The following is a 23,668-nucleotide window of genomic DNA, read 5'->3' as shown; positions in this document are numbered from 1 at the left end:
AGTCAGTATATTGGCTCGTGGACATCAACGGGTTAATCAGTAACTAGAACAGTATGGATATACCATGTACCAGAATATTAATGTAAAAAAATTACTATCAAGTGGAAGCAACAAAATAATTAATAAACTATCATAAAATGCTAAAACAAATAAGTGAATAGTTTTGTAAATAAAAATATACTACAAGGATTCCTTTATTATCAACTAATGTTATAATTGATTGTATAGTTTTATGGCTACTGGGTTTTCTTTATATTGGTTATGTTTCAGGTTAGCTCTGCGACTTGAAATAAGGGACAGTTACTTCAATGTCAAAGACTTGTTAACTCTGGGAGTTACCCCATTTCCCTACAAAGTGGCTAAATCATTAGATCCAGATATTTATAGAAATGTTGAATATGACACTTGGAATGATATTCGGCGAGGTTTGTATATCAGAGTAACAAAACTTCCCAAACGTTTCAATACTCCAGCCATATGGAGCATTTTTTATGAGATTTATAAATTATAGAAGTGTATTTTTACTATATAAAAAATTAACAATGACAATTAACATTGATTTAGTTGCATATGTAATGTGTATTTTATTTGGAGTAAGACCGTATACATTGTAACATATATTCATGTACACATAACTAAAACTATTATTTAGAAACTCTTACTCACTTAACTTGACTTGGACCATTTATGTGCATAACTACTTTTTGTTTAATAACTTTAGTGTGATTCCATTTATGTGTTTAAAGTGTATGATTTTCTAAAATAAAACTATACTATTTAACACAAAATACTACAGCTAACTATTATTTTGACAATAACTTCATGAAATGTTAAAATTACATTTTGTATATGCTATATGACTTACAAAAATTTGTTTCATTTTTATGACCTACTTCAACAGGTGCAACTTCTATTCTTTGTTTCATTCTGATTCTTTTACATTAAAAAAATTTTAATTACCTCACGTGAAGCTTTAAAATGGCTGATTCTACACAAAATTTTTTTTGGAAAAAAGGTATCTAAAACATGTGTATTAATTATATCTTTAAAATGAGATATTTCCCATAATTATATGATAAGACTAAGGCATACAAATTATTGAAATTTAACATTGTTTCTAAACAAATCAGCTCACTTTAACAGAAGATGGCATTATTGGTCTGCCAACTTGATGTATGAAGCCTTAATTAGTGTACGTTTGAAAAATTCTCTTCGTGCTTTATGTTGCCTTTATTGCACTTCATATGATTTTTTTAAACCATCAATGTTGGATCAATTTTAAACTTTCCAATTTCAAACCTTTTGTTGTATTGTTTTACGTTCTTTAACTCAAATTTAATGTATTTTTGTGTCTTGTCTATATCAACCCATTACAAGAACATGATAGACAGTCTTTTGATTCCTACATGTGATTGTTTTGCTTAGTTTCTCCAAGATATTGTCTAAAGGTGTTTGTGTTGTTAAACTGCTCTAATTTCATATATTATGCATGTCTTTCTGTGTGTATTAATGTGTAATAAAGTGCTACTTGAAGAACTACATTAAATGTTTATTTGAATAAACTCCTTATTCAGAATACTTTCCACAAGTGTTTTGCCAATTTGGGGTTTAAAAATTCTATTTATCATAATTTTTTATTATAATATTAAACTTTATTTAAATCCTCTTAGCAGTGCACTGCCTTATATAACAGTGTTAGTAAGTTTTATAAATGCTTATTTTTAATTTTTATGGTCATTATGAACCAGGCTCAATTAGTTCTGAGTTGTTGTAAATAATGGTAATGACACTTGAGCCAAATCCCTATTTGTTCAATTTTAGCAAGAAATTGGAAAACAAAATTCACTATTCTTTAAGCATAAATATTGAAATCATGAATAATTGAATAAATATATGTTGAATATGAAGAAGAAAGATATATAACTGAATATATAGTGAACTTGGTGTTTAGTGTTTGTTGAAATATAACATTTTGTTTGTTATACAGGACTGAGGTATGGAATGTACATGTGGAACAATCGAGAACTGCAAGTTGGAGTAAAGTGCCTCGTGAAGCTTCAGCCAGACCGAGTTTGCCATGCGCACATTCAGGACATGGCCCCAAATAAAGGACCAGTTGTTGTATTTGTTGAAGAACTGGGTGAGAAGTATGTAGTGTTTGTTCAAATAACAAATTTTGTTTATTTATGACTGAAACTTAATTGCAATGTAAATAGAATAAAACCTGTTTATTTCAAAACACAAATTAACAGAAATTAAAAACTAGGATACACTAATTTTAAAAAAGGTAATATGTATATACATTGTGTACAGTTACATCTCTGTGCTCAATGAAGGGTTAATTATAATACAAATTATATTTTATTGAAAGGGTGACAGTGGACTATGAGAGCTTAGAGCTACTACCTCAGCCTCCACAACCTCCATCTCTGTGCTCAATGAAGGGTTAATTATAATACAAATTTATATTTTATTGAAAGGGTGACAGTGGACTATGAGAGCTTAGAGCTACTACCTCAGCCTCCACAACCTCCATCTCTGTGCTCAATGAAGGGTTAATTATAATACAAATTTATATTTTATTGCAAGGGTGACAGTGGACTATGAGAGCTTAGAGCTACTACCTCAGCCTCCACAACCTCCATCTCTGTGCTCAATGAAGGGTTAATTATAATAAAAATGTATATTTTATTGAAAGGGTGACAGTGGACTATGAGAGCTTAGAGCTACTACCTCAGCCTCCACAACCTCCATCTCTGTGCTCAATGAAGGGTTAATTATAATAAAAATGTATATTTTATTGAAAGGGTGACAGTGGACTATGAGAGCTTAGAGCTACTACCTCAGCCTCCACAACCTCCATCTCTGCCCTTGCCTCTGAAACAGCTGAGACAACTGCAGACAATAAAGGCACTTACTCATGATATGCTGCCACATGAAGGTATATGTTTGAATATCACTTTTCTTATTCATTATCTAAGGATAGTATTTTTACTAATCAGTACACGCTCTAGTGTTTAGATGTCCTGTATAGTCTATGTGTGTAAGCTAAGGTAGTAGATGTGTTATATGTTGACAAATTGGTCAACAAGTGGTGCAGTGGGTTATGTTGGCATGTCGTGTACATTCAATTTATTTAAGGTTTTGTGGTTAGTGTGTTATATAAAAACACTGCTAGCTTTATGATACAATGAAACTACAAGACAACAAAACATTCCCTGCTGTTGGAGTGGAGAATGTTAGGTTGTTGTGTTTAGTCAGTTTTTATAAGAGCTCATTAGTGAATGTTTTATATTTCATCACCTCTACAGCTATTGTTTAAATCCGATGCAAATTTGTACCTCTGTATCTTTAAGATTAAATCAAAACTCCAGAAGATAGATCTCTGGCTTTAAAAATTTGTTCTGTGGACCATGATTGCTCTAGCAATGTGCAATTAGGGACCAGTGGCGTAACAATGGAGGGGATAGATGGGAACCACCTTCAAAAGCTCTAATAACATTTGTAATTCAACTTGTTTAAAACACCTCAGTTAAATATTTAAAATTCATTTTTGTTCATGTTTAATTCATTGTTTTGTTCAAATTAATTTTGTATCCTCCAGTATGGTGTGGTCTTCAATCCGATTCATCACCCCCTAAGCACATGTCCTAGTAGGAACTGTAGGATGTTACAAGTAAAAACACTTAAGTATTAATATGACCAAATGGTAAAACTAAGATTAACAAACAACATGGAAAAAGTATTAGCAAAAAGGATACAAGTGAGCAGAGCGAGCTGAGTTTGACCCGAAAAGTAGACAGTGATGTCATCTTTTTTAAAGTATTTAAACTATTAAACATATAATATTAATTACTTTAACAATTATAACGATGTTATACTTTATAAAATGTTTTTCCTCTCTTGTTTCAGACATAGGTGAAAAAGATGTCTGTACTGAATCATTAACAGTTAGTAATTCTGATAAAGATGATGTTTGGCGAATTGTACCAGAATCAGACGGGAAAGCTGCTCCAAAGCTAAAAATGTTTGCAGAACTTTCAAGTAAGAATTTGGTGCCAATTAGAATTTAGTGAGATGAAGTGAATATCAATAATTATTGGCATAACATACTGAAGTAGTGCCTATGAACTATTAAATCGTTTATAAGCATTGAGATGACAATTTTCTATGTTAATGTTGAGTTTAGCTCCATTGCATTCAGTCACTCCTTTACATCATACCAAAGTTATGTGAACAATTTCCTAATTATAATTTTAGAATTAGTTTGGGTATTAATACAATTGTTTAATATCTTACAAAATTAAGTCATTAGTTTGTTCAAAGCTAATTCTTATAGATTCTAGTTACAGAGATTAACTCATTGGGCAAGTCCCTGGACAATTACTCATGTTTTACCAAGTGTAAGTAAATCATACTGTATTTTTAAGTCCTGGCTATCTGGCCACAGGATATCTCAAGAATAAAATGAGCAATAGACTTAAAATTTTGCAGGCAACTGTAGCAAAGCCTGTTACTCAACATTAAATTTAATTAAAATTAATAACTTCACATCGTGTTTGATAAAATTATTGTTCTTGCTGTTTTGAATTTAGGAAACAAATGTTAATATTAAAATGCAACAATTTAACCAGTACAGTTTTAAGGTAATCAGGAAGTTATTGGAGCATAGATAGTATCGTACACAGATTTTAATAGGGTAGCCTCCACTAATATCTTTGTTGGGTGAAACATATGTAATTATTTTCAGGGTGTACAAAAGCTACAAGATTAACCCTACATCGGGCGCTAAACGGAGTTTTCCTCCGTGTATTTTTTATTATTAAAAATAGTACTACTTTTCTGATGTTGGCAGTCGTTTCCCGCAGTTTACTTCACGAGCATCTTTCGGGGAAGCTAAACAATAGCCTCCCGCTTATCTTTGTCAAAATCTGTCAGTATGAGGTCTACTTCCGTGCGAGACTGGACGATTCCTCCGTGAGCACCCGATGTCGTGTTTGTAGTACTTGGACGAAATCTCCGTGAGCGCCTTATAGTGTTTAGTTTTTATGGAGTAATAATCCGTGTGCGCCTAAATGTGTGACCTGTGATGGTTTCTTTTTAAGTTTTGCAATATATTTTATTTGAATTTTGTGAAATGGAGAATGAAGACGAGAGACTTGTCAGTACAGTACCCGTGTGCTAGGGAACATTTCAGTACTGTTTATGGAGTGAACATTGTCGTTATAAGAACCAGAAGGAAAATTTTTTGAAACTTTGTGTAGTGTTTAAAAAAATTTTTAGTAAAGAATAAATTTGGATTTTGGAGTAATAATTGACATTACAATTGTATAATATTTAAAGAATTGAATTAAGTTGTTTTTGTAAGAAGTTAAAAACTAAGTTAATTTCTATATATTATTACAGTAGGTTAAACATTTTTACAATTAATTGCATTATTCCTTAAAATAAATCATGTTGTTATTATACAATAACATTTTTTAAGATTTTGAATTTCTTATTTGGAAAATTCATTACATAAGAGAGTAATTTTTATTTAATTTCTAAAAATGAATATATTACATTGTAATTAAATCAGTATGAATATTTAAACAAATAAAAACAGTTTAAACGACTATGATATCCATTATTCGATAACCTGGAGGAAACCTCCGTGAGCGCCTGATGGTGTTTCTAATTTTAAGCGCCTGATGGAGGGTTAATAACTGAAAAGTAGACAAAATTGCCTTCATTCTATAGATAAAGTTATGACTCTGAAATATAATATAAATACTGTAATGGTTATATATGAAGCAAAAGCACATAACAGACAGGTCAATTTTAATGGAAAAGACATTTTTCATACTTCCACATTAAATTTATTTAAAAAGCGCTTTTGCCGGTTTTTTAAATAAATACACAGGTCGATCACTATTCTATTTACAAGTAAAGAAAGAAGATAAATGCTTAAACCAGGTACTAAAAGCTGCAAACGTAAATTATGTATACCAATACTCTATGAATAAAATATTCAACACTTCTAAAAGAAATCACCAGAGTAAAGGTACCACGACGTTCGTTATGTAAAAAATAAAAGCATTGCGAGTAATGAAATTTAGAATAACAAAGGATAATTACTTACAAAAATATGAACAATTAGTAAATAATGTATTTAATTAAATGTTAAGCTTTAAAAAATATTGATATAATGTAGGCTTGAAATTTACAAAGATAAATACAGAAACTCTTGAATCAAATTAGCTTGAAAAAGAAGAATTCTATTAACTTAATATAATATAAATTTTATCAGGATGGAGTCTGAGGAAAGTTTTCTTGAAAGCAAGGTGTTAAGGATGGGGTGCCAGGACTTTCGCTGAAAAGAAAAGGTAGCATGACGTGTTCCGACTTTTCAATATTTTAGCAGGAGGTAATTGGTTGGAAAAGGAAACTCATTAAGGATGAGGTGTCAGGACAATCACCTGAAAGAAAACAAAGTAGTAAAAGTAGCGAGTATTCAAGATTTAATTGAGGTAAAACAGTTATCTGATAATTGGAGTTATAAATTTAAATTAAATAAAAAATAAATAATAATTTAATTAAGTATCATTCGTGTGTTTTTTATATAAAAATTATCAGTATATGCATATTTCATGTGTTTTAACTAAACAATTTATATCTGTAAAGAAAATAAAAACAAATTAAGAAACTATCTAAAACCGTTTTGGTGTTATAAATGTTTTAGTAATATATTACAAAATGACTGAATAGGCTTGGTATTTTTTAGCAGTACCTTGAGAGAAATCTCTGGCATTTTTTGTACAAACTTATTCATTATGCTCCAGCACTAAAAAGGTTAAATTAAAAATGAATTAACAGAGTTGCTGTTCCATACCTGTTGTAAATCCTCAAGCTTGAAGTCGGATCAGAATATGATAGTACAAGTCGTAGGAGCAGCGAGCGCAATATACCATTTCAAACGTTCGTGGCTGGTGATTTAGTGCCCGAATTGCCAGTCAGCAGTTGTAGTGTTGGCTCGCTCATGTTTGGAGAGTATCACCTTGTCGTGTTTCAGGCGGGGAAGCAGGCTAAGAACCTGTCAACTGGTGTCTGATTCATTGTTGGTAAAAATACAACAAGAATGGTTTCTCTACTTTTAATTTAAATTACTATGAATTTCATGTTGTTATATTATACTGTGAATTTAAAAAATTGTGTATTTTATTTATGTATTCAAAATAATCTGTATTTAATTTTATTTCATATGTTAATAGAAGAAAAATGTGTTACAATACAATCATGATCATGAAGCACTGCTGTTAAGCTGGTCCTTCTAATGAACTTTGCCCATTGAGATAAGATGGTCTACACAACAGTACAATAATTGTTTATCCTTATTCAATACACGATACATAATACATAATTTCTCTTCCAGAACGTACAAAGCATAAGTGGTTGTATAATGCATACATACTAACCATTTTGACAGACATTTGAATATTACCAACAGCCTAACTACAACACTAATAATTTCAAAACTAAACTTAAAGAATATCTACTAAATAAACCTATATATTCATTCCAAGAATTTTTTGAAAGGGCAAATTGACTGGTTTAGCTCAACATGTCTATATGTATTTACGTGTGTATGTGTCTGTATATGTATTTATGTATGTATGTGTCTGTGTATATGTATAAGATAACTATTTATTACCATAACTTATAATGAATGAATGTTTATTCCAGCAAATGTACACGAAATACACTTATAATAGTAATCCAAGTACTAATGCTTATGTTAATTAATATTTTATAAGTTGATGTTAGATAATTTTTTTATTAACTATAATTTTCTTGATGTGACTCTATTCATTGTACATTCTGTGCATTTGTTTTATGAATAAAGAATATCTGAATCTGAGCCTACTGCAAGCTAATTTTCAAAATATTTTTGTTTTTCAGAGCCTAGCAAAAGATCAAGCAAAGCATTTCGAACCAAAACCAAAGATTTACAGTTACAGTCAAGTTCAGATTCTGTCAAGAATCAAGCTGAGGCCAATTCAGTTGTTTCTAGGTAAGGTTCTCACATACCCTACAGTATTATAAGTATAAGAAATTTGAATATTCCTTTTGAGGTGTGCAATTTTAATATTGCTTTTAAATGTATAAAGAAATCTTTAAAATATTACTGTGAACGATTAAAAAAATGACACTGGTTCAGGTATCAAAATTGAAAGTTGTATGTTAGTTTTATAAACAACATTTTGTGAAAAAAAGCATAGAATCAACTGTTGGTATATTCAATGAGAAAGAGTACATAACATTCTGATATACATCTCTTTATATGTTTAAAGATAGAAAAGTAATTGGTAATCATAGTAATATATTATTATTCAGTAATTGATGAGTTAATCTAAAGTCAGCTAAAGTGCTTCAGCAAATGAAGGGCCAAAGAAGAGATAATGAAATTTATAGTACCAGTGTTTGGTTTTAAGTTTTCCTTGGTTTAGTTTTATTTTTTAAAATTTGTTGGAAATAATCGTGAAAAATGTACAGAATGTATAAATATTGTCTGACTTCAATATAATTTAATTGAAAAGTGATACCTAATCTTGCACATTGATTTTGATATGGCTGGGCCTTGTACTTCTCTCCACATATCAAATAAAACAAGCATTGAATACATACTAAGTAACTTTTTATATGGACTTAACCCTTTTAACCCTGGCTATGATATCAAGTGATGTGCCAGAAATCCCAAGCCATTTTTAGAAAAAATTTAAGGTGTTTGTAAAAAACTCATAACGCAGCTATTTTTTAAGATGTCAAGCTAATTCTTTTTTGTTTTACTTCTTAATAAATGTAGTTTTACAGAAATATACAAATACAAGTAATATCTTGAAACTTATATTTTTTTAAATACATATACATAAATAAAACATTAAAAAACATTTAAACTTCAAGTTTGAGGATGGAAACCAAATAGCAAAAAAAATATTTGACACAAAAATACCCATTTATTTAATGTAAATTGAATCCTTAATCTAAGGAAACAAAAATTATAGGCTTACCTTATTTACAAGTAGAGTGACATCCATGTTTGTAAATACATGTCATTTTTCCTTTTTGCCATTTCCGGCCAAGTCAATGTACGAGCATTGAAATTCACAGGACTTAAAATAAACATAGAACCAAAGTTATTTCTGACAAAATAATTAAAAACTATGCATAGCCTAAATTTAAAAAAGGTTTAAAACCATATTTACATCACTATAAAAATGTTTTAGCACTTGTGGTCACCGAAACAATTTGATGAATTTCTTTTTGGCAACATACAAAAAATACCTTACTCTTTTTCTTTTACCTCCACACTGAGTGCTATGAATATTACACACACAATAACTCCTTTCCATTCTTCTTGGTAGGTGTTCTTCTTATGTTACACTGTTTTAACCTAAAACCGCAAAGAAAACTGAATATTCACAACCGCTGTCTGCAACAAGCGTGAGCAGTCAGTCGAGCTGAACTGCAATTGCTCAGTCACAGAGTGACAAAATACGAAGTTAAAGCTTTACAAACTAATATATTTTGATGCAATACATCTTTGTACACAAGTCTGTGGAATTTCAAAGCATTTGGTAAAATAGGTGGCCAGTAAAATAATAAAAAGTGCATGTCCGCACTATACGAGCGTCGGGAGTTGACACCATATTTATGACGTCTGTATTATGCGGACGTCGGGGTTAAAAGGGTTAATCAACAATTTAGATTAATTAATAAAAATATTTCAACAGGAAAACATGTATGTACGAGGGTCGTCCACAAAGTAACCTCCGTTTTGAAATAAAAAATAAACCAGTTGAGATACAAAAAGTTTATTATATAAATGTTAAAAACTACAGCTTTTCTCTACTTTTCTACATATTCACCATACAAATTCAAGCACTTATCATATCTTTTAACAGTTTTTTGAAATTCCGTCTTTAAAAAAATCTGCCGCCTGAGAACGTAAGCCAACCTGTCACAGCGTTTTGAAGCTCTTCATCACTCGCAAAACCTCTGAGATGCAAGCCACCGCTTCATGTACGGGAAAAGATAGAAATCACTGGGAGCCAGGTCCGGGCTGTAGGGGGGGTGGGTCAAAAACGTCCCATTTGAACTTTTCCAAAAGTTCTGTTGTTCTTTGAGCTGTATGAAGACAGGGGTTGTCATGGACAAACACACCACCAGATGTCAGAAGACCATGACGCTTGTTTTGTATCACTCGTCGTAGCCATTTTAAGGTTTCACAGTAAAAGGTTTCAGGAAAATGATCCGAAAGTTCCGAGAGTGTGGAATTTTCTCATCCACTTTGTTCACCAAGTCATCACTGACGAGAGATGGCCTACCACTCCAGTCTTCATTGTGAACGTTCGTTCTTCCATTTTTAAAAAAACGAACCCATTGACGGACTCATAGTGTTAGGGCCATACACCGCACTCAATTCACGATGAATTTTAGCTGCTGTGTAACTTTTCGATCACAGAAATCTTATTACACACACGAACTTCACACTTGGCGGGATTTTCTATCACGGCGCTCATGTTTTTTCGTTGTAACAAAAGAACGCGCGATCGCACGATGCTCTCCCTTGCACAGCTAGAAGCGTACTGAACGGCTGCGCACACCGATGTGAGAATGGCGGCGGTACCCCCACTACTTATCGCGCCACGCCCAAACGGCGGTTACTTTATGGACGACCCTCGTATATTAAGGATTGTCTTCATTCCTTTAACTGTATGAAAGGCTTTATTTATATTAGTTTATTTTTTTGTTTATTACAAATAATTTAAAATTGACACTATTTTATTGTTTACCTCAGTAGGTTTAACTTATAATATTAATTAAATATTGCGATATATTTTAAGGAATCTTACATTACTGTTGTTTATAAAATACAAGCTGTTTAGTAAATCCTGACCATTTATCTATGCCCAAATATATGTTATACCACTAAGAATTGTACAGTTTTCAAATTTGTTACTTCCTTATACAACATAAGATCAGATTAGTGAAGAATGTTTTCTGTGTTGTATCATCCACATTCTCTACCTGATTACATTGTGTAAAATTAGCCAGTTCAGTCATAGAAAACACCAGAAAATCTATAACATTTTATAAAAGTGTTCATGACTCAGTTTTACAAAATACGAGGAAATCTAAAATTTTCACGAATAGTGCTGTGCTGTGAGGAAGTTATGTAGTGCGTATTTCTTTCACAAGGTGAACACCACACAAACAGTTTTTAATTTAATACAACTTTGCTTACAAGGCTATAAAAATATTTGTAAAAGTAGTTTTGCTTCTTCATAATTTTTAGTCCAGAATATTTCGGGACAGCCCTATTTAAGAGCTGTAGAACTAAATTCCACTGAGCCCCCAACTCTTCTGTAGAAGCACACAGAGGATTATAATGTGAAGATATTATGATAGTTGGCCCACAGTCACAGAATTCTTTCCGGTATTACATCTATATAAGTCGGTGAAAAATATGCTGGTTGTTCAAGTTCAAGTTCAAAACTCTTTATTCAAGTCAACATTTCAATACATAAATCTTACAGATCCCAATGCGCCTCACAGGGCGCGTGCGGGAAAAGTGGTTGACAGTTAACATGTTACAAGTTTTGAATTATTTTGCAGTCGTCCATTTTTATCTTCCACCACCATTAATTTTTCACCCAATAAAAAAAAGAGAAAATTCAATTTTACAAACATTTACACTATTTTCAGCTTAATCATTATATATACAAAATTGTGAGCAGAAAACGACATTTGACAATAATTAACAATAAACTAGTGTTATGCTATCCCACTAATATTATAAATGTGAAAGTTTGAATGTTTGGATGTTTGTCCTCGAATCACGCTGAAACTGCCATACGGATTGTGCTGAAATTTGGAACAGGTGTAGCTTTTGGTCTGAATTAACATTTAGAGTGCTTTTTACCACCCATAACACATTCATTTCACGAAATAAAGTCGAATTAAAATTGAAAAATTAGTTTGTTTTACATTCGAATGTTATGATAAGAACGAAACGTATTTTGACAGCTGTTGACAGCTATAGTTCGACAAACTTTCTGAAACATCTATTTACATTTGAATTTCATCTATAATAAGTAAACAGTGCTTGATCTGTAGTGTAATGCAGATAGTAAATAAAACATTAATATATAAATTTTACTCCAGATTGCACCAGTGACGAATTAAAATCATCTAATGCATTAAATACTGTTATAAAACTAACCTTAATAAACAAAGTTATGAATGTTTTCACAAAGTTACTTTAAACTAACTGGGGGGTTCCTTGACATTATGATATTACATTTTAACAATGGCTAATGGAAAAACAGAGTATGAATGAATACTAACATGCCTCAACGATTCATATCTTTCCCCCTGGGCTACAGTCCAAAAAACAAGTGTAAACGCAAAAACTTTAATAACGATTATTTTGGAAAGTTGCAAAACCTTAATAAGAATTTTCCCTCTTATAGCGAAAGTACATAGTAAGTAGGTAGGACTCTCCCCTAGGTTGTAATAGGCTTTTCAGTCCCTACTAATGTGCGTATTTTCTTCATCAGGACAAGGTAAACTCAAATATGTCAACACGATTTTGGACCAAAGTAGATTTCCGAGAACTAGATAATCGAATGTATATTAAAATTTTGATCCAGGCAATATGGCAAGCTAAACTGTGACATAGTAGGTAAGTGAATTTAAAATGGTCTTAAGTAGCCACTATTTAACCGAAGTAGGCATCTCAGTCCTACTTGAGTATAATATATATATATACAGGGTGTATATTATGTCTGGAAACACCCCAAATATATCCTTTAATAATTTAAATATAAATTTGAAACCTCTTACAATCGTGATAGAGATTGGGCATCTACTTTTTGGAACATATGTTTGTTATGTCACACCAACGCGGGACGTCCTGGCGAGGGTATCGTGAATATTCTTAATGGAAGCCTATACCTTGTGATACATAATTTTAAAGGTAATAGCGTTACTGAATTGAATGCCACAAACCGCATCTCAAGGGAATTATTCTATCAGAAAATAGAGCATTTTTAGTATTGAAAATTTACTGATGTTCAACAATGTAATTTTAACATGGTTCTTGCCACAAAATGTGTTACACTAATTTTTTTAGCATTTTTTTAAATGTTTTCAATTAAATAAAACAAAAATTTCATTTTAAGCTGGTTCTATTAGCACAAATTTGCCAGTTTTTATTACAGTACAATTATGGAAATACTTATGTTATTGATTTCTTATTACAAATAAAAAAAAATAATGTATGCTGTTAGAAAAGTCTTAGCTACAACAAAACGTTTTACCTGCATTTGGTGTCAAAGCAATTGTTCGAACTGTGTTACCTTCTACGGTTTAGACAATGAGCCAATCTTGTGTAAAATGATTCCACAGAGTTGCCTAACATTTCTTCAGTTATCAAAGCAATCTCCCTCTATATAATCCTGTTTCTTCTTAGGTCTTCCAAATTATGAGGCTTTCTTCTATAAACATTGGATTTAAAATGACCCCATAGGAAATAATCGATTGGTGACAAATCCGGAGATCTTGGAGGCCATTCGATTTCTCCTCTTCGGCCAATCCATTTATGAGGAAACCTTAAATCCAAATACTCTCTTACCTGTCTCCCATAATGGGGTGGAGCACCATCCTGCTGAAACCCATACATTATCAAAGTATTCTCCTGATGCAATTTGAATAGCTGGGATTATTTCATTTTGGAGCATATTGTAGTAAAGTTCGCAATTTAAATTTCCATTGATGAAAAATGGGTCCAACAATTTTTGTTACCTAAAATTCCACACCATACGTTTCAGTTTTTGTGGTTGCTGTGAATGGGTAGGACTCAGTAATCCAATGTGGGTTTTCACTAGCCCAGTAACGGGCAATTGTGCTGTTAAACATTGCCATTTAGGAAAAAAGTTTGCCTCATCAGAAAATAGTATGTTGGTCAGAAAATCTCTATTGTCATCACATTTGCGCATCCAAAAACAAGTATTTTTTGTTTGTCACAAACTCAACTCTTCTGTCGTAATCATCCTCACTTAACTGTTGGACTAAATTAACTTTAAATGGTTTTGTATTTATTAATTTTCAAAATCTTACTCACAGACATAGAGTGCATATCATGTTGCTGTGCAGCTTTTTCTGAGCGATGTATGTGGGTCTTCAATAAATGTTTTGCAAAACATCTAGTGCATGTTCTTCATCTGTTGCAGATTGTATCCTACCCAAATTTGGCCGATTACGTACACTCCCTGTCATTTCAAAACGCTCAATAGTTTTTGATATTGTTGGAAACACTTATGGGATTCCTTTCTGTGAAAGTGGTCATTAAAACAAATTACAAAAACTTCCCGATAAGATCTTTGACGATCGCCATATCCTCGCATCATTCAACAGAGTAATTCGTTCTCTTTCAGGACAATTCCATTAAAATGCCAAATAAAAACTGAACTACTGTAATTAGATAAACTTGTTGACAGCAATGCTTCAGAGACACTGATTAACTCGACAGGAATGATATGACCTTTGTCCATTTGTAAAATTCCCAAGCTTAGACCTGTCTAGTGAAAGCTCCATGCTCAACAAACTGAAACCTGTAGACCAGATGATTAATAACACAATAATGTTTCTCATAGGCTATTGACCTTTGTCTCTTTAAACCTTTCCCTGCTGACTTGGAAAACACCAAGTACAGATTCATAAGTAATCAGAGAAAGTGACTCATAAGTTTTATTCATTGTAATAAAAACTGGTAAATTTGTACTAATGAAGACCAGCTTTTAAAAATAAATTGTTTATTTTATTTTAATTGAACATTTAAAAAAATGTTAAAAAAATTTAGTGTACACATTTTGTGGCAAGAACCATGTTAAAATTACATTGTTGAACATCAGTAAATTTTCAATACTAAAAGAATGCTCTATTTTCTGATAGAATAATTCCTTTGAGATGCGGTTTGTGGACATTCAATTTCAGTAAGCTATTACCTTTAAAATTATGTATCACAAGGTATAGGCTTCCATTAAGAATATTCACGATACCCTCGGCAGGAACGTCCCCCGTTGGTGTGACATACACAAAACATTGTTCCAAAAAGTAGATGCGCCCAATCTCTATCACGATTGTAAGAGGTTTCAAATTTATATTTAAATTATTTAAAGGATATATTTGGGTGTTTCCAGACATAATATACACCCTGTATATATATATATTTCTTCTTCGTCAGAACAACAAGGCAAACTCTACTTATTAGTATTGGAAATATCTTAGACCTGAAATATATGACAAGGACTGGAAATATACGCTTTTTGACCGAAGTAAGTTTCTAAGACCTGTGTGATCTGAGGATTTCTGTTTTCTTGATCAGGATGACAAGGCAGATTTCAGCTGTGACGTTATGTATATAATTAATTACAACCAGAAATGCTCCTAAACGTGCCAAACATGATATAATAATTAAGTTAAACTCTGATACTATTTACTACGAACTTAAATAATATCTACCTGATGTATGCCTACTTACGTTTTAAAATTTTTATAGGACTCCCATCATATTACATTATAATTGCTTTTACTAAGTAATATAAGGACTTTGGTTCTAAGATTGCGTGCGAAGCCACGGGTAACAGCTAGTTTTAACTATAAAATGAAGCCATTCGGTAGATCCAATGCTATGCTCGTAGTCTAATGATGGAGTAATAAAATGAAACATGAAACTTTCTTTTACTAACTAAATAAAAAAAAATGCACTTACAGTAATTTTGGAAATTTTATGGATGGTAAGAGTAAGAATAAACTAATTAATTGTTATCATGAACACTTAATCCTAGTGATTATTTAAAGAAATTAAAACATGCAATAAATGCTAGACTGCAGTGTTTGCACCTATTAATAAATTACTTTCATGTACAGTATTTTTACTGTACAATAAAGTTTTGTTTTTTCTAGTTGCTGTTTCTGTGTTGTAGCATGTGGCAAACACTCGTTTCATACAATGAATTAGTACATAAGTTTACTGTCTAGCAATACAATCTAGACAAGCTTAGTAATATTCTTGGTCCTCTATAACTAGAAGTTGTGTATTTTCACTCTTAGTCACTTAGATACTGATTTACTCAAAAGTATTTGAAAATTCAAATTTTTCTCTGTTTATTTCAAGTTTTGAGTTATCAAGGTTCAACTGTTATATTAAGGGTTGTAAATTCATCCATGTTATTATTATTTTGGTAACGTTATACATTTTGTTTTTTTTTTCAAGTATGAATTAATTTGAACGATTAATAAATCAAAGTATGTAATAATGTGGTATGTTTTGGACTTTTTTAACAGTTCTGACTGTAACTATCAACAACAAGATGTGTTGAACTATCAGCAGGAGAGCTATGAAGAATACAATTCCCAGGGTTATATGCAACAGGTAAGCTAATATTCCATATACATTCACCATATTCGTATTCTTGCAATAACACTGGCACTTTTTTGTTATACATGATAAAACTAGCTGCGTTAAATAGTAACACTGATACTGGTAAACCCTTCAAAGATAATTTGTGCACCTGATGAGACAATAAGAGTCTCTTCACCTAATTTTATACTATATTTTCATATTTTGTAGTCTAGGTGTCTCTGATGTAGAAACAATGTAGACAGTTTGTTTTGAGCTTCTTTTTCACACATTATTTTTGGACCACTTCAGACGAAACATGACTTTAGATTCTAGGAGGCAAGTTTGAAACCAGGCATCAGATTCCAGATGCTACACTAAGGGAAAGGTGAACCATCCCATGTTATCTAACACTAAACTCAATATTCACGTTTCTGGTATACTGTATTTCTGTATCTTAGCTTACCTATGACTGTGTTGAGGCGGTGTATTTATCAACAATTAACTATATTTCAGGTGATAAATACTTTAAATATGTTTGAGATATTGTATATGGTATAATGAGGATTATAATGTCAGTGTAGTATTGTGTTAAGTAACCTACTCAACATTTTCACTGGAACAAAATTGCAACTTTTCCAAATTTATTCCCATTTATCAATAAGATAGTACTACTACTACATCATGTTAAATAGAAGAAAGAGCACTGGAAATGGCTTGCTTTTGTTATTGTTTCTGATCTGATGTCCTTTATTAAAGCTTGATCTTTGTCTGACAGTCATGTTTCAATGTACGATATTCTGGATTATTTTTTTATACAGTTTGATGGGTCACAATAATTAAATTACAACACGAATGATTTACCCCTCGGATAATCGGGCTGTGGACAAATATTTCTGAGTGAGATGATAAAATAACAAAACTGAAAGCACACAAATTACAGGCATGATTTGACATGATGTAAATAAATTACACACCAGTTCAAAGATTACAGAAATATATTTGTATTATATATTTAAAATATATGAAACATTTTGAGAATAAAATACATGTTGGTTTTGGATTGAATACAGGATGTTTAACATTCAGGCAGCAGACGAGGAGATGGAACAGAAGGGCACTGAGGTGGATTCCAAGCACGCCTCCGACTGTTTTTGTGTCTGGAACCCCAACACTACTACATACCCAGCACAGAGACTTATATCCCCACCCCCACCTACTGTTACGTGCCACACAAAACCTGAGGGTAAGTACGTAACCAATCAACATATAATCAAGTACATAAAGTTTCATGAAGTGTTAATCTCCTAACAACAAATTTATGTGAAAAGAATTCTCACATGGTAGAAACAAGATTAAAAATTAATGGACAAAATCATAAAGTTAAATATAAATAAAAAGAATAATTTTTAAAGCGCCCACTCATACTTTTTAAATAAAGAATTAATATCTGAAAATTCATAGCTGCCTTAGTAATATATGAGAAATTGTAAATATTTTTAAATAAATTTTAATATTTATATTCATTTTAACCCTTAGTAATAGTAACGCCTTACAGTTTATAACTGTATACATATTAATTTGAAGAGGAGTAGTAATGACGGAGAAGTAAATGAAATGTAGATTTGTCATTGAGCTGTAACTTTTGATATAGTCAAATTAATGTAAATGAATGATGACATACATGATGAATTATTTTTTATTATATATGGACACAAGGTTCTTTTTTGGGCTATAAATATGTGATATGATTTTTTACCATAGCAAAACATTAAGCCAAACTATATAGTACAATCCCATTTATCTAACCTAAATGATTGAGCAGCTGACATCAAGTAAGTGAATATGGTGGGTGGGCGATATAGAATATAATTAACATCTTGTTACACTTTTAGACATTTTTATTACCTAATAAATATGATTATGTAATATGGTTATAAAAACTGCTATATATATATATCAGGGACCATAAATACATAGACTGCCAATTCATGTAGGATAAGTGAGACAACTCCCTCTCATCCTCATAGCACTTTTCCTATGTCTTCATATTTTTTAGAGGCAGTTATCTCCCCCCCCTAGAGCCTAGAGATTCTACAAAAATTACCAAATGTAAAGCAACCAAAGTCCTAAGTCTTTGACTTGACTGGTCTTTGAAGTGGTTTGAGAAGTTTAAACAAAAAACCCTTGAAAATTGTGTTTTAATTAACCGAATCAAAAAACATCTGTTGACCACTATCCTAATTTTCTCATTCTCCATATCACAGCTTGCCCCTCACCCTCCCCCAGACTATCGGCTGGCGACGCCCTTGCTCAAATGCATTTACAGACAGAACACAATCAGAGAACATGTGGACATGCACTGCCATCTTTTTTTCTGTACAATATAATAAACTGTTGTTTTAAATCAATGTATTGGATTACATAGTCATATTCAATATCTATCCAACCATAACAATTAATTATTCTTTCTTGGATTTTTTTCTGTATATCAATCTACTGAGTTTACTAAAACAATTTATTCATTTGCATCCACATAAAAATTTTTGTTTTAAGAAAAAAACTGAGATACTATGACTAACCAAAGAAATACCTTCATTTTAAATTATAAAAGAGATTGTATCAAAAAGTTTAAATATAACACGAATAAATTTGAAATATAATAAAATATATTTTAACGGTTTACAATTTCTAAAAGATCCTGTTGTAGACGGCTTGATTATTCTTTTCATGGCTTAAGTTGGAAAAGTCAAATCTTTGTAGATGGATATTGGACCTAATAAACAATTGGTAAAGGGTGTGGTTTTATTGATGTTGTTGTATTCGGGGTCTATATTTCTGCTGTCGAGGTGAAGAAAATCAATCAAGACTGATGTCATCCATTTTTGTTCTTAGATTTCTCTATATTTCACTATCATGGACAGATATTGTAGCTAATAAACTTGACTTTCATTGGGGGGGGGGGGGGGTGGGGGGGGGGGGGGGTGGGGGGGGGGGGGGGTGGGGGGGGGGGGGGGTGGGGGGGGGGGGGGGTGGGGGGGGGGGGGGGTGGGAAAGTAATGTTTAGTAACTCTTATGGCAGTCATTTGGACAGTGTTTTAAACGAGCGTAAATTCCATTAAATCCCTTATTATGTTGCCACATATAAGTAAAGTAAAATTTGAAATATCATTAAATCTGTTTATAAAATGGTTCTTTGCCTATAGTGTTTAGTAAGCACTTGGAATATAGTGGAAAACAGGATGATCTTTCGAACTTTTATTTTATTTGGCTGATGTAATGTTTTGAATTATGTTCGCATAAATGTTACAAAAACATTTAACATTATTATAATTAAACATTGATAATGGTGTTTTTACAATTATGTTCAACTGTATTCTATTAAGTTTCTAATACTTAGGATGACATTTTAATATCATACAAACATTAAAAAATATTGGCATTATATAATAATAATATAAAATCAGTAAATAAAAATATTTGAATATCAAAAGATACCAAAAATAAAGTTAAACCATAGCAAAAGTGTACCTTGTATTATGAATTTTTAGTAAAAATTACTTAAAAACCATCAAGGTGTTGAAAAAATTATAAACAAAAGTGTAAATAAACCGAAGCCCCTCAAAAGCAGATAGTTGTGCCACACAAAGTGTTCAATAATATGCAAATCTATTTATCATTCCATACCTGTAGCACATTACATGTCTTGTCAAATATTAAGAAAATATTATTTTCAGTTATAGTTAAAAATAAGATGTGATTTATAATTACATTCGTCTTATGTAATAATAAATGCCATGAGGCACAAAAAACTACTTCTAGTATAATAAAAAAACTTATTTTATTATTTTGTATTGTTCTATTATGTAGATTATTGTTTGTTATTTTTATCAGATTATAGTTATTTGGATTTTATTGTTAGCGTTGCTACTTTACTTTGTATTTTGAAAAGTGCTTATGGAATGTAATAGTGTAGCGACATTTAATTTAGATAATTATAATAAATAGGGACGAAATGTTCATAAAAAAATGAGAGGTTGCGTAGAGCGGATGGGTTTAAGAAAGTGAATTAAATCCATCAAGTTAATCCTACTTTGTAGGTTTACCATATTTAAATTAAAATACAAATAAGTTTTAGTTTAACTTTTAAAATACCAACTTAAAACTATAACATAAATTCGGATAATTCAGTTAGAATGTTATTAAAATGTTACATATAATTTTTTCAAATTTTAAGCCCTTTTATAGAATGTTATTTTAAACATATTTGAACGAAAGTAGTTTGTGTTGTATACATTAGTTAAAAATATGAAATTAATGTTTGGAATTATTACACCATTTTTTTAAAGAAGAATATATTTTACTGTTAGTACAGTTTATGAATTTATGGTTTTTATGAGAAATAGTGTGTGTCGTTGTCAACAGGACGTTTTAAAACATCTGCCATTGTGTATTCCAAACTGATAGTGAGTGTTGTTTCCTTTCTGCTTTTGTTAATCAGCAGTTTGTTGCTGAGGACTCTTGAACATTGCAATGTCGAGTGTTCAGCTAAACAAGAGTAACCAACATGTGTATGTGTAAACACTCTAGAGGGTTCCATTGAATGAGGAGCCCATCTTACTGGAAAAAACTATTGTAGAAGAGAAATATTATACAAATGTCCAATAATTTTCAATATAATTTATTTGATGTCTAAAGGCCTTGTGGAATAAATTTAAAACGATTGGACAGTTTTGTGAATATTGTTCCACTACAACTCTAGAGAGTTGTTTCCTGCTGTCATGTAAGCAGTTATTACTCGGGAGATTTGTCTTAACATGTCGGAGATTCAATTAACAATAGCAATCAACACATATTGTTACTGCATGTAAGTGTTTAGGTAACAATATATTATGAAGAATTTGCGATACATGTTTTATAATTGTTCTTTTGTGTGATTGTGAAAGAATTTTGTAGACCATTTTTTTATAAATATGAATATGAATATTTTTGTATACTATTACTGTGGTGCTAATAACAATGAAAATAAAAAAAGATGATGCTTAAGAAAACATGCCTATTTTTGATACTGGTACTGAGAGTAATAATTCACCTGCATATGCTCGTACATCATAGCTAGTCCCTATGGGGGCCCCACTGTACTCCTTGGCAGGCACTAGTTGTACACTAGGTGGTGCAAGGCGGGTAACCTCCATAGTGAAGGCGTGAGCGTTAGGCCCTAGTCTCCTCATCAGGGCCTCCTGCAGTAGTTCATTATAAGTTACAAAGTAATTGTAAACAGTTATTTTAATGTTAATAGAAATTGGTACATTTTGCTTAGATGGTCAGTGTAAATAATTAATGAAACTAATATTTAATTAGCAATACATTGCAATTATTGCAGCCATTAATACTAATAGGTATTGAACTCTTTTTCAACTGGAAATAATTACTGCAAAGTGAGTTTGCATTGTTGTATAGGATGTTTTTAAATAGCTAATATTAAACCTATTTATGTAGCTCACCGATCTGGTGACACATACGTAATGGATATATGATTAGCCTAAATTATTTAAAATGTCCTAAAGAGTTACTTAAAAACAACTAAATGTTTGAGATGACAGTTTTTAAATTGTAAATTTCTCCCCTTGAATGTTTCATGTAATGCAACTACAAAATTAGAAGCATAAAATTCTTTTTCTTACTGAAATTTTTTATGACAAAACATTTTAGATTCAATAAAAATTTGGTTCACTACAATCATGATTTTTTAATAAGATTGAAAAACTTTTAAAAGTCTTAAAGTGTTTAAAACAATCATTACATTTTATTAGTTTACACTTTAAAACGCTGTGTATTACATTTATTTACCTCTAAAATGTAAATTTTGTACTGATTCTATAAATGGTATAATACTTTTAATTTTTACTTCTGTAGAATTTACATTTCTTTTTTTGTTGCAAAAATAACCAATTATGTTAAAATTAAATATTAGGATCCTTTCATAATGTTAGGATAGTCTTTGTATCATTAGTCACTGTTTAATTATTAGGTAGATTTTTAATCTATCCATCACTATGTGTAAATGTGAACATTGTTTTATCTGTATGTATTATTACGGTTATGGCTGCAATTCTTATTGCATCTTTACGAAACCTGATATAGACGTTCAAGAAGTGAATTGTTAGGGCCAATTGGACCAGGAGTTCTTAGTAAATTAACATTTTCAGGCCACCCTCTGAGAAAATGGTTGTAGAGCTCTAGGATAGAAAAACCAATTTTTATAAGCACATTACTTTAATAAGATTCTTGTTCTTTATGTTAGATTTTTATTCCCCAATATTGGTATGAAATAAATCTTAACAGACAAAGGACTTTAGCTGCAAGGGCTCTTATAAAATGGCCAAAAAGCCTGAAGTTTGCAAGGGTGAAAAGCACTTGAAAGCTTCCAGGGACCGAGAGCTCCCAGTGGGTCAGTAGCAGAAGAGTCCTTGAAGCTGCTAAAGACCTAGAAATTATCATTAGACTGGGAGCTGTCAGAGGCCCAGAAGAGCTACCAGAGGATAGAAACTTCACAAAGCCGGTGTTGCTCCTTCAGAGAACTTGAAACTCCTAGAGACTGTAAAGCTAGAAAACTGCTGGAATAATTGACACTGTGAAATATAAGGAAGACTGTAAATACCTGTACGTGGTTCGATTTTTGGTTCCAGTTTGAGCCCTCTCTGTGAGGAGGGTTACATACTGAGCAAGGACACTATGATCCGCTTCATTGCAGAACTTTTAGGCCCATCACCATCCTCGTTCTTCTCTCCCATATCGGAAATGTCCAGCGTCCACCTGACTCACAATATCATGAAAAAGTGTTATTAAAGAACTATTTAGCAGTTCATAGTTAACCAAAAGCACCCAACAATTTAAACTTTTTACGCTAAAAATTATTTTAATGAAATGCTTCTGTGACATTAGACCTAAAGCAAAAATTATCTAACAACAAATAGATGTTTTTATGGGTTTCTTAAAGGTATCAAACAGTATTTTATAAATTTTAAATTAATTAATAATATATTAACATTTTTATTATACAATTATTTTGTACAGATTATCAAACAAACATCAAGATAATTTATATTGAGAATTATGTGCTGTTTGGGACTTGAAAAAAATTATTGTTAGATGGAAAACTAATAAAGAAGAAATTCAGGAATAAAAGCTATTAAAATATAAAAGGATTGTACCATACACAAT

The 23,668-nt window shown here is 31.5% G+C and overlaps 1 protein-coding gene across 1 annotated transcript in view; it reads left to right on the top strand.

The window, feature by feature from the left end:
• The window catches only part of LOC124361282 (putative bifunctional UDP-N-acetylglucosamine transferase and deubiquitinase ALG13), a 55,676-nt gene extending 32,646 nt beyond the window's left edge, over positions 1-23,030 (top strand). Inside the window, exons 6-13 of the mRNA XM_046815330.1 lie at positions 271-425; positions 1,988-2,147; positions 2,808-2,941; positions 3,913-4,044; positions 7,939-8,050; positions 16,390-16,477; positions 17,534-17,690; positions 22,876-23,030. Coding sequence (XP_046671286.1) covers positions 271-425; positions 1,988-2,147; positions 2,808-2,941; positions 3,913-4,044; positions 7,939-8,050; positions 16,390-16,477; positions 17,534-17,690; positions 22,876-23,030 — 1,093 coding nt within the window. The remainder of the gene's footprint in view (positions 1-270; positions 426-1,987; positions 2,148-2,807; positions 2,942-3,912; positions 4,045-7,938; positions 8,051-16,389; positions 16,478-17,533; positions 17,691-22,875) is intronic.
• The last annotated feature ends 638 nt before the right edge of the window (positions 23,031-23,668 follow it).

Source organism: Homalodisca vitripennis, chromosome 4 (assembly GCF_021130785.1).
Source record: "Homalodisca vitripennis isolate AUS2020 chromosome 4, UT_GWSS_2.1, whole genome shotgun sequence".
Classification (NCBI taxonomy): Eukaryota; Metazoa; Arthropoda; class Insecta; order Hemiptera; family Cicadellidae; genus Homalodisca; species Homalodisca vitripennis.
The sequence above is the reverse complement of the archived record's forward strand: the minus strand, read 5'-3'. Positions and strand labels throughout refer to the sequence as shown.